Here is a 12,878-nt window from a genome sequence, read left to right on the forward strand (position 1 = left end):
GAGAGGAAGGAAGGAGAGAAAAAGACGAGTGGGAGGGAGAGAGGAGGTGGGGGAGTGAGAAAAGAGGGAGGGAGGAGAGAGAGGGAGGGAAAGGAGGGGGGCATGGAGGGAGGCTGGTCTTCCGGCTGAACCTGGAAACTCCCTGCCTCCTGACCTAGCTCCTTCCAGCTCTCAAGGTCCAGACCCCTGGGTCCTTGGTCGCTGAGGTTACTCCACCTGCCCGCATCCTCGGCACTTGGCCAAGGCTGAAGAAAGACTTCAAAGAATGAATGAACAGAACCTGAAGTAAATTAAGGACACCTGACAACCCGAGAGAAAATGCCTCTGGTTCTAACACCGGCGGACCTGTTAATTCTGACTGTATGCCTGGGGATCCCCAGGGTAAATGGTGATAGATCCCACTTTTTAAACCATATTAACTATTTTTCAGTCCCCAGACAGCTTCTAAGTGGAGAGAGGAACGGCAGAAAACCTGGTTTTGGCATGTAGAAGGCAACGTGCTTCAGGGCCACTGACCGACACAGATGATACACTACGGGCTTCCACTCGTGGAGAATGCTCCCCCGGAGTCCCCCCAACCTGACAATGTTACCATGGAGAAGGGAGCAGTGGGGATCCCTGCTCCATGGCCCTGAGACCACTCTGTCCACCCCGCCGCTCCGGCCCGTGCGCCTTCCAGGTGGTTCCTCGATGAAACAGTGGTGGGGAGCCACACAGGACCTTCCCAGAGAGAAGGGGCTGGCCCTCACGAGAGTCAGAACATCAGCTTCCCGCCTGGGTCCGTCCTCCACGCACAACCGACTGGGAAAGAGGACTCCCCGCGGTCTCACCTGCGGAGTCTGCTGACCGGCTCCTGGTGGTGGTGACCCACTCCTGCCTTCCAGTTGGTAGGCACGACATCCACAGACTGGACCCGGACGTGGCTGCAGGACAGCCTGGCGGTTTATACGCCAGCACCTCTCCGGCCACAGTTCCGAGTCGGGGCCGACCTAGGACCGCCTCCCTCCCACACGATGCTACGTGATTCCGTGAAGGCGTGAGAGCCACCGTCAGGTCTCTGGAAGTGCACGCTAACATCGGAATGGGAGCCTTCGTCTTCACACAGGAGCCTCTGGATTTTTATATGCATAATTTCAAGTCCGCGATGAGAGGCGAGAATTGCCAGGAAGACCGCACAGACCTCGGGCCCTGTGGGGGTGTGATGGGGACACCGAAGTCTTCATTCTTCACGCAAAGTTTAACTGGGCTTTTGTCTGGAAAAGAGCTCTCCTCTGTTGTAACAGGCAGGGCCGCGCCCGAACGGAGACACCACAGGAGACAGGGAACCGGCACCGTGAGCAGGCACCCCCACATCCCACAGGTCTGTGTCTGGTCCTGCTGACCACTGACCAGCTGGGTGCCCTGCAGTCTCATGTCAACTGTCCTGAGCCTTAGTCTCCCGACTGCAGAACAAGGCGGCCACCACCCCTCACCGGGCTGCAGGAACTGACAGGGCACCCTGACTCCCTGCTGCAGGCTTCCCTCCACCTTTTCCTCCCTTAGGTGGGAACCCTGCCCCGGGAAAGAACCTGTGAAACTCATGTGCATAAAGCCATAAATAATTGTGTTACTACTTTAAGAGTTAAATGTTTTTAAATGTTGCAAAACACCAGAAAAGGCGCATCTCTCTCGTGAGCACCGAGTGACTGTGCAGGCCAGGGAGGTATTCCTGCTGAATGGCACACACAGCGCATGAAGGGTTAGGACACTTTGGGATCCAAAAATATTTACTTTCATTCTAAGTATAAAATCCAAATAAGCAAAATTTTGAGAGGTGGAGGTCCCAGGCACACTTCTGCAAAGAGACAGGAGCAGACCTGTGTCCTAGTAACACTGAAGGAGCGACACACTCCGAACAGCATGGAGGGAAAGGACACGAGGGCACAGGGGCCGTCACGGTCCAGACGGAGGGTGAGGGGCCAGGAGCAGTCACGAGAGAAGAAGGTGTGCAACACATGTGGCAGCCAAACACCCAGAACGTGGACACGCGTGGTTCGTGGGAATGAGGAGCCGAGGATGCTAATGCCTGGAGCCTGCTCCTCGAGGGACCAACTCTTTGGCACGCTGGCCTTGGGGTACAGGGGCCAGTGGGCCGTGTCGGGAGGCACTTGGAAACAGGGGCCGTGAAGGATTTCTTGGTGGGAGATGCAGATCTGAGCATCAGTGAAAAGCAGGTGGCCTTGAAGACCGCAAGTCATGTGTGAGTGCATGATGTCAGCGAGAATGTGGAGACACAAGGGCAGGACAGGAGCCACCTGGGGGGAGGGTAGGGACAGGAGGCCATGAGTGCCAGTGACACCCCCAGCTGGGTGGGAAAGAACCGACCTCCTGGGACCCAGCATCAGAGCAGAGGATGAGCCTTCGAAGAGCGAGCACCTCTGTCCAGAAAAGGAAACAGGAAGACACAGCAGAGACACGAGACATCTGCTGCTAAGGTGTCCGTGGTTCCAGAAGGTTCCCCAAGGAGATGGAAACACATGGGCGGTGACATTAGCTCCACGCCCCTGGTATTTCTGCAGGTATCAGCTTTATTTACTGTCACCTAAACGTGACACAGGGGTGAGAAGCCTGACAAGAGAGGAGGGTCCTTCTCACAAGCCGGGATTGTCAGCCCCAAATCACCAAAGGAGCCCCCCAAAACCTATAATGGATACCAGAGTCTCCACTCTGCCAGAGTTATCTGACACATGGTCCGGGTTCTCCTTCCGGCCGTCTCAGAAGCATGGTTTACAATGCTCTGAACAGGAGTGTCAAAATTATGATCATAGGACAGCCTGCCACCCATTTTTATAAATAAAGTTTTATTGCCACACTGACATGCCCTCATGTTTCCAGATGCCTTGGTACTAGAGAGCAGAGAGGAGAAGTATCAGAGCACACTGCTGGGCCCATAAAGCCTCAGTCATTTACTCTCTGGCCCCGTGAAGGAAAAGCTTGCTGAGCCAGCTGTGTAGTCTAGCTGTGGGAGACAGAGCAGGGGGACCCCAGCTCAAGCGAGCGAGCTTTGCCAACATCACCATCCCTGACGGGTATTTGATGTTTTAAGACTAAGTGTCTGAAAAGTATCAATGCAGAGATTATGAGAGAATTCAGTACTTCAGATGATTATACATAAATACGTGAGGGTAAGTTATCAAGCGCTCAGAATAAATCCCCTAGGAAAGAGGTGTCTACATACAAATACACAGCAGCCACACTCCGGGCTAATCACGCAACAAGCGTGTGGGAGTGGGAGCGCCCTCTGATCTCCACCTTAGCAGGATCAGATGCAGGAAACCTGATGAGAACCAGCTTGCTTACGTGGTACACAGCAAACACAGTGTTCACGTCGACGAATCCTAAAACACTCTGGAAACGGCAAGTACTTGTGTGAACCTCTGGCTAATGACAACACACCCAGCATACGCTAATGGAACCCCAGTGATGATGCCTCCGCTGTGTCGGTCAGCAAAGGGTGACACAGACCTCACCACCACGGTACCTGTGGCCACAAAATGAGAGACAAGAGCTCAAGCCAAAGTCTATTTGCTGAACGTACAGATTTTATTATAAATGTACAACTACATTATCTATTCTGCTTTGTTCTTACTTCTTCGTCTAGAAACGTACCCATAGTTTCTGCCCAAATTTTCCACTTCCGTGTAGTAACTAATTCATTTTCCTCTCACGCTTTTTGTGAACAAGCCTCCTGGAGTTTAAAAGCGTTCCGCTAATTTTCCTACTGAGTGACGCTCCTCGACTTTCGATACTGATACAGTACTTGAGGGGTGTTAATCCTGCCTGTTCCCGTTGTCTCAAGCACGTGACATGCACAGAGTTCTGAATGAATACCGCCTAGTAACGATGCAAAACATTCTGGTACTCACTGAACAAGAGCCCTTGCCGGAGGAGCGGGCGGCGACGTCACCCGGGGCCCTCCGCGCTGCATCCTGGAGGCCTCCGTCCTCGCGACGGCACAGCACGCGAGAACCCACAGGAAGCAGAGCCGCAGGGAGGAAGATCTCCTGGAGGGGGCTTTACACCATACACGGAGCGGGCCTGACTTTGGGGACACACGTGTGGGGTCCCCACGTACACGGTCAGGGTGAAAACCCGTGGGATTTTGCTTCAACAACAAGGTAGAACAGCCCACTTTGTGGCAGACCCTTGTTGACCTCTGTTGTCTGTGACCACCAGGCTTTCCTCCCCCAGTCAGGGAGCAGCAGGGCCTGTCCCTCCAGCAAGTATCTCACCGAGCGGGATGAGGGGTACGGCGCTGGTGGGCTTACTCTGCGAACACACACACTGTCTCATATGCAGGTGCACACACATTTACATATACACACTCTCACAACACACACACGCACGTTCTCTTGTGCACTCCCTCCCTCACACGCGCAGTCTCTCATACATACTTCCACACATATGTACACACACTCATATACACATGCACGTGCACGTATACACTCCCAACACACTCATGCACCTTCTTACATTCTGCCCTCACACACCCACACACGCACGGTCGCACTCTCACACACCCTCACACTCTAGACTTCTCAGAGTCTCAACAAGAGGGTAGATGCTGCCAGTTCTAGGACTTTCCACGTTGTCTGCTTCGCCATGTAGCTGTAGGTCTCCTCTTCCTCGTTTTATTCTGTTTTGCCACTGCTTTCTTTCAAATTTTTCACACTGACAGAAAATTTCCAGGTACCCTAGGAACTGATCTTTGCGCCAAATTAGAGAGGACTGTGACGTCACGCTCCCAGCAGCTGTTTTTAGATTCTGCTGAGACATGAAGCACATGAGTCATACAGCCTCTTACAGTCTGGATAAATCTAACCCTGCAACCGGACCTTCCTCCAGGACGTCACAGGTCACGTCACAAAGGGACAGCCAGATGCGGGGACGGTCCGTGTGTCTCACGGTAAAATTCTGAGGCTTCTTTACAAGGGAGGTGAATCACACCGTACACACTCCCCCAGGTCGGGGTGAGCAGCACAGGTGGACTGCCTTCCACGTCACACCACCCACACGGGAGCCACGCGACACGCACAGACACCCTCTCAGGTCCTGCAACACGCACGATGAAACCTCATCTCTTTCACGGGCACACGTCTCTGTGTAATTTTTAGCTTACTCTGATCCCAAACGGAGTTCTTGGTGCTCACAAAACTGTGTCACTGTCACCCAAGGATAGAAAAGTGAACTCTAATACGACCACTTGGCATTGGACTGTTACTTTACAAAAAGGCAGAATTTTCCTATTTTCTTTGTACTCACAACAGCTCTGAGAGGAACAAAGGAAGGAAATCGTTATTCTTTTTTTCCCCACTAAACAACGAGAGCAGGAAAAGGGGCTTCTGAAGCTGCCAGCAGCCATTCATGTGGCAACAGAGGCCAGAGCCAGCTCTCCTGACCGGCTGCCTGAGCATCTACAGTAGAATCGAGGGCGCACTGCTGACACTGTTACCAGCGAGGTTAACTCTAACTTCATTCAGAGCGAGTGCTCTTGGGGCAAAGTCCTAAGAAAGTGGTTTGAGTTTCTTTGAACTCTGCCAAGTAGCTAATAATCTAGCAATAAAAGCTTGTGCGTCTGAGATGTCTGTCGAGTACTTAATTCACTACCTTTACCTGTTTCCTAAATTTGGGCTTTCTGCAGACATGAGGTTTGCTGTGGCGAGGAGGGCATGATGTCGACAAGCACCGTGAGGAGTGTGTGTCCTGTGAGCGAGGTGAGCCCTGCCCACATCGCTATTTTAATGGGGACCTTCCTGAGCTATCCCGGAACCACATTCAAAGCACGTAGTTCACTCTGTGGAAGATTTTTATTGGGAGTTTAAAAATCTTAATCCACAACTAAAACTGGGTGAGAACAGATCTGGATGCCATACTCCTCCCGTCCACACTGGATAAGGCCTCATTTCGCGGCACACACCTCCTGTGTCTACGATTCAGACAGCACTGCGGTTCATCCAACGCCCTCTCTTTCCTGCTAGTAATTCTTACCCTCCTTTCACACTATTTTCAAACATCTCAAGCAATGCTTGAGAACGTTTCCTTTACGAGCAGGAAGCCCGACATCCTCGCTGTCAGGGACCCTGGGGGCAGTGAAAAGCCAACTTCACAAAACAGAAAAACGAAAGCAGCAAAGCAGCTGAAGGGTTGGAGCCGGGCTCTGTGCCGTCCCTCGAATGGATTCCGCGGCCGAGATGCACAGATGAATCCATAGACACCAAGACCACGGCTACTAGATGGCCACCGGCTTCGGGACGACCACGGCGAGGCACTCACCTATGTGCGTCTGGGCCATGACGTCGGCCAGTCTGTGGGCGGCCCCGCTCCCCCCGCTTTGGGTGGAGGAGGAAGAGGTCGTGGACGTGGTGGAGCCGTGGATGGCCTGGCTGATCCAGTGCTCCATGTTGATGCTGCCCTGGCTGGAGGTGGGGGTCCCCTGGGAGTCTCCCTGCACCGAGCCTTCGTCTTCCGAGCCAGAAGAGGTATCTGCGAGAGACAGATCTGCTATGCATCACGGCAAAGAGACAAACACCAGGGCAAACACCACCAACACACACTAACTGCCGATGCTTTGTGCTTTCGACACTCTTGAAAAGTCACACGTCTCAGAGAACGAATTCTTTTTTGGTATAATGATTTTTTCATCGAAAACACCTTAAATAAATATGCTACAAAAAGGGGTTGTTTGTTTTGTTTTGTTTTTTTGACATTACAATCTTGGGCAGAGACATACTCACCTATTTTCTTCACTCAGTTTGCGAAGAAGCCAACTGTTTCTAGGCATGCTTACAGCAAGCGAGAAGGATGGGGGCGGCATTTTCTCAGAGGCATTGAACTTCCATGTGTTTCAAAGTGTGACTGTAGCCCTTGTTTAGACCTGAGGTACTTCTCTGGGCTGTATTGTTATGTTTATTTATTTTTGACAGAGAGAGAAAGAGAGCATGAGCTGGAGAGAGGCAGAGAGAGGGGGGGACAGAGGATCCAAAGCAGGCCCGTGCTGACATCAGCAAGCCTGACACGGGGGCTGGAACTTACAAATCGCGAGATCATAAGCTCAGCCGAGATCAAGAGTCGGACGCTCAACCGACTGAGCCAACAAGGTGCCCTCTGAGCTGTATTTTTAAATTTCGTGTGAGTCAAGGTAACCACGTCCCTCCCCAAAGAGTAAGCTGTCAGCAAGGATAGTGGTGTAGAAGTTAGAATGACTCCCATCTCTTTCCCACCAAGGCTTTGCTTCCTCCTCTGGTGAGGATAGTATGTCAGCACATTACATGAGTAAACTAAACGTATTTGCTTTAACGCTCATTTCTGTTAAATTTTTTCACTATTCACTTGATTTATTTTCCTCTCTGAATACTGTGCAACTTGGATTGAGATCAAACACGTCACTTTTTTTCATTAAAAGTGATAGAACTATTTTTATGTAACATGATTTCCCTAGCAGCCGTGACATTTTCAAGAATGAAATACTGGTATACTTGTAATTTAAACCCTCATGTAAGAACAGCTTCTGGGTCCTACCACGGGTGAGGTACACCAGGAGGAAGGAGAGACCGGAGCAGCTCAAGAACATCTAAGGAGAACAAGGGAAATGACGATGTGTCTTAAATCAAGACACAGACTCTTGTTTTTTCCAACACAACAGTATTTGTGAAGGACATTTACATTCATATTTTATTATCATTGTGATATGGCCAAGCTCTCTGGAAAATTTTTGTAAGTTTGTTAGGAATTTGTTAGAAAAGCAGCAGTATCAGTAGAAGACCAACAAATTCTCTCCCTCTGCTCTGCTTTGTGAAATAGTGGGATTATAATTTAAAGAAAATGTACACATTTTTTTGTATTCAGGCTTAAGGCTTCTTTCGTTTTTGTTTTTGTGGTAAAATACAACATAAAACTTACCACTGTAACCATTAAGTAGAAATTCAGTGATACCAAATACACTTATAATCTGTGCAACTGTACCCACCATTTCAGTATTTCTCTTCATCTTGCAAATCTGAAACTCTGTCCCCGTTAAACAATGACCCTCCATTCTCCCTTCCCCAAAGGCCCTGGGAACCACCATTTTGCTTTCTCCTTATACAACTGGGGCCACTTTAAGTACCTCACACAAATGTTTTCATACAGTATTTGTCTCTTTGTGTGTGGCTCATCTCATTCTGCGTAACATCCTCAAGGCTCATCCATATTGTGGCACACTGCACAATTTCTTTCCTAAGGGTGAATGATAACCTACTTCACGTATGTAGCACATTTTGCTTACATGTCCATCTGTGGACAGACAAGGGGTTGCTTCCATGTCTTAGCTATTTTGAATAATGCTACGAATATGAGTGTACAAATACCTCTTTAAGATATTTCAATTCCTTTGGGTACAGACCCAAAAGTAGAATTGCTGGGTCATGTAGCATTTTTTAAGTAACTGCCATACTTTTTGCCATAGAGGTGTTCCCACCAATAGTGCACAAAGGTTTGAATTTCTCCCCATCCTCACCAACCACTGGTAATTTTCTGGTTTCTGACAGTAGCCATTCTAGTGGGTGTGAGGTCGTATCTCATTGCAGTTTTGACTTGTGTTTCCCTAATGACCACTGATGCTGGGCATTTTTTCATGCTATTATTGGCCATCTGTATCTCATCTGGAAAAACGTTCAAGTCCTCAGACTTATGATTCTTGAGAAACGCACACACCCCTACATCCATCCAAATATTATTATCCCCCCAAAAAGTATTCTTATGCTTCTTTACTGTGATCCTGTCATCGATGCAGAAAAGGCCTTTGACAAAATCCAGCACCCTTTCTTAATAAAAACCCTTGAGAAAGTCGGGATAGAAGGAACATACTTAAAGATCATAAAAGCCATTTATGAAAAGCCCACAGCTAACATCATCCTCAATGGGGAAAAACTGAGAGCTTTTTCCCTGAGATCAGGAACACGACAGGGATGCCCACTCTCACTGCTGTTGTTTAACATAGTGCTAGAAGTTCTAGCATCAGCAATCAGACAACAAAAGGAAATCAAAGGCATACTGTCAATCTTTCATTCCCACCCCGCCCTTTCACAAGAAAACTACAGAAAAATATCCCTCATGATACAGACACAAAAATCCTCAAAACATATTAGCTAACAGAATCGAGCAAAATATAAAATGGATAGTACACATCAGGACCAAGTGGTGACATTCAAAAGTCAATTAACGTTATGCACCATATTAGTAGGATAAAGGGACAAAAACCCTAAGTTAACTTTCAAAGTCACAGAAAAAGCATTTCACAAAATCTAAAACTAACTTATGATAAAACCTTTCAACAAAGCAGGAATAGAAAGAAATTTTCTCTACCTGACACAGGGCATCTGTGAAAACTCATAGCTAACACTGTATTTAATGTTAAAAGATTAAACGTGCAGCCCCTAAAATCAAGACTAAGGTAAGGATGCCCCCTCTTACCACTTCTATTCAACATTATTTGCAAACCTCCAGCCAGTGAAATAAAGCAAAAAGAATAACTTCAAGGCATCCAGATTGGAAAGGAAACATTGAAACTGTCTTTAATCAATTTAATATGATCTTTTATGTAAAAAGTCCCAAGGAACACAACTAAATTCTTCAATTAATAAATTTAGCAAGGTCACGGAATACAAGATAAAGATACAAAATATCTTTATATAGATACTAGACACAATTAATGGAAGACAAAACATAGTTTGAAAATTGTGAATCTGGTACAGGATTTGTATTCAGATTATATGAAGAACTGTTAACTAGTGAGGAGACAACTCATATAAAAAATGGAAGAGTGTGAACACTTAACCAATGAATATATACAAACAGCAAATAGGCCCATTAAGAAAATGCAAATTAAAACCACAATGAGATAACATTTCATATCTACCAGAATGGCTACAATAAAAAATACAGACAATATAGACATTCGTAAGGATGTTGAGAAACAAATCCTCCTACATTGCTGGTGAGAATGTAAAATGGCAGTACCCATATAGAAACAATTTGGCAGTTTCCTGAAAGTTAAGCATAAAATAACTATAGGATTCGTTAATAAATGATCTATGTTGATGCAAACATATGTACATAAATGTGGAGAGCAGTATTATTCATAACAGCCAAAAGCTGGAAACAAGCTCAATATCTACCAACTAGTCATGGGTAAACAAAACGTGGTGTACCTAACAGGATACAATTCAACAAGAAGGAACGAACTGACGATGCATGCTACAACATGGAAGATGCTCAAAAAATTACGCCAAAGAAGATGCAAAAGAACATTTCTTTTCATTTTATTTACAAAATTTCCAGAATATTTACAGAGGCATAGAAATCAGATCAGAGGCCCCTGTGACTGGATGTCATAAGGGGAATTAACTGCAAATGGGCACAAGGAAACTTGTGGAGTGGTGGAAATGTTCTAAAACGAGATTATGGCCATGACAGCATTATCTATATATTTATTAAAAATCACTGAGTCACACACTTACAATAGGTTAATTTTGCGGAATGCAAATTACACCTCAAGAAATGTACTAAAGATGAATGTGTGTTCCACAGTAGTTGAGTATAATATTCTGTGAACAGCAACTGCATCAAGCTGGATGACCGTGTTGTTTTGACCAATTATTAAGAAAGGTATTTTTTAAATCTCTAGTTATTATTCTTGACTTTTCTATTCCCCCTCACTATTCCAGCTTCTGCTTTATAAGTTATACTGCTCTTTTATGTATGCAGGTATTCATTATTACATCTTACTGACAAATTGTTCACTTTCCAATATGTAAGGTCCCACTTTATATCTTGTGATTACTATGTCTTGCCATCTATTTTGATATTAAGAAAGACTTGTATGCTTTATATTTAATGTTTCCACTGTATAGTTTTTTCAACCTTGTATTTTTAACTATCTTCATTTTTGATTTAAATGTGTCCTGGCTGGATCAGTGGGTAGAGCATGTGACTCTTGATCTCAGGGTTGTGAGTTCGAGCCCCATGTTAGGGGTGGAGTTTACTTTAAAAAATACGGCTGTGTCTCTTATAGAAGACATATAGATGCATCTTCTTTTTTTATCCAGTCTGACAATCTCAATAGTTTGATTGGGTGTTTGGTCCATTTATAATTATCATAATCACTGATATAAATGTGCTAAAATTGAGCATTTTGCTATTTTTCATTCATTCCACCTATTTTTTATATCTGTTGATTTTTCCTATGTTCTTTAACCACATTTTTTTTAGTTTCATTTTATGTCTTCTATTAAATCTTACTTGTACTTTTTTTTTAGTGGTTGATGTAAGACTAACAGGTATGCATCCTTAATGGGTCTATATGGGGTCAATATTCTGTTTACTCTTCATATCTGACACTATAAACTTTTTCTTTCACCTCTACTCCCAATACACCTGACACTACTCATTTTCTACTGTTCACATTCTATCTACTTCACAAAAGTAATAGCCACACAACAGTATAATTCCACTCACCCCTCCTTATTGTTTTAAAGCAAATTACAATAGGAAAACATAGTATTCTGTTTGCCCAATTATTTACTATTTCCAGTGTTTTTTCCTTTTTACCGATTACATTTTTCATCTAACATCATTTCCCATCAGCCTAAATGACATCCGTTAGCGTGTTTGCAGCGCAGTCCTCCTGGCACTATATTCTCTCACTTTTCATGTCTCATTATGTCTTCATTCCATCCTTGTTTATTAAGGATATTTTCTCTGAATATGAGTTTTTTTTCCCTTTAGGACTTTAAATATGTCTTTATACTGTCTTCCAGTCTCTATAGTGTCTTTATGTAGGTCATTCATCATTCATATGATGTGCTCTTGTATGTAGTATAGGTTTTCCTCCAATTACTTTCAAGATTTCCTCTTAATCATGGGATTTCAGCACTTTGACCATTGTGAACTGAGGTATGATTTTTTTTAACTTATCCTGCTTTGGGTTCACTGAACTTCTGGGATCTATAAGGTGGATTTTATAGCAGTCTGAGAAGTTCTCGACTATTGTTTCTTCAAATATTTTTTTCTGCCCTCTCCTTTTTTCCTTCTTGGGTTCCAAATAAGTGGGTAACATTGTACCATAATACTTGAGGTTCTTCTGTTAACTTTAATTATGTTTCCCCGCTCTTCAGTTTGGTTAATTTCTCTTCATGTCTCTTCAGGTTTACAGACACCTTCATCTTCCTCCTTCTCCAATCTGATGTTAAGCCAATCCAGTGAAGTCTCACCTTCGTGAGAACTTTACTGTTCTAGAGTCTCCATTAATTTAAAAAAAAGTATTTTTCCCTTTCTCTACTCAGCTACATATTGAGACAATATTTTCCTTCAGTACTTTAACATATTTTAATTTGATTCCCTGAATGTTTATAATCAGATTTTAAAACTCCATCTTCCACTATATCAAACATCTAAAACCAGAGCTCTCCAACAGAAATAGGAGTCTTATAACGTAGTTTTAAACTTTCTAGTAGCCACGTTAAAAAATAAATAGATACAATTAACTTTTTAAATGTATTTTTATTTATCACTAAATATTCCAAATATTGTTGCTTTAATAAATAATAAATATGAAAATTAAATACCTTCCAGTGATTTTTTCATATTAACTCTTCAAAATCTGGCATGAATTTCACACTTACAGCAAATACAACTGACACCACCCACAGATGATTAGTGGTTACCAAGAGCACAATGAGGCCATCTTATGTTCATTTTATGTTGACTCCTTTTTCTGTGGCCACAGATCACATTTCCTGTATCTCTTCATATCTAGTGACTGTTTACCGAGCGGTACACATTGTGGACGGTATGTGGAGGAG

At 44.8% G+C, this 12,878-nt stretch overlaps 1 protein-coding gene across 1 annotated transcript in view; it reads right to left on the reverse strand.

Moving 5' to 3' along the window:
• DIP2C (disco interacting protein 2 homolog C) overlaps positions 1-12,878 on the reverse strand; it is a 223,975-nt gene that overhangs the window by 141,923 nt on the left and 69,174 nt on the right. Inside the window, exon 7 of the mRNA XM_049624394.1 lies at positions 6,313-6,522. Coding sequence (XP_049480351.1) covers positions 6,313-6,522 — 210 coding nt within the window. The remainder of the gene's footprint in view (positions 1-6,312; positions 6,523-12,878) is intronic.

This window comes from Panthera uncia, chromosome B4, assembly GCF_023721935.1.
Source record: "Panthera uncia isolate 11264 chromosome B4, Puncia_PCG_1.0, whole genome shotgun sequence".
Taxonomy (NCBI): domain Eukaryota; kingdom Metazoa; phylum Chordata; class Mammalia; order Carnivora; family Felidae; genus Panthera; species Panthera uncia.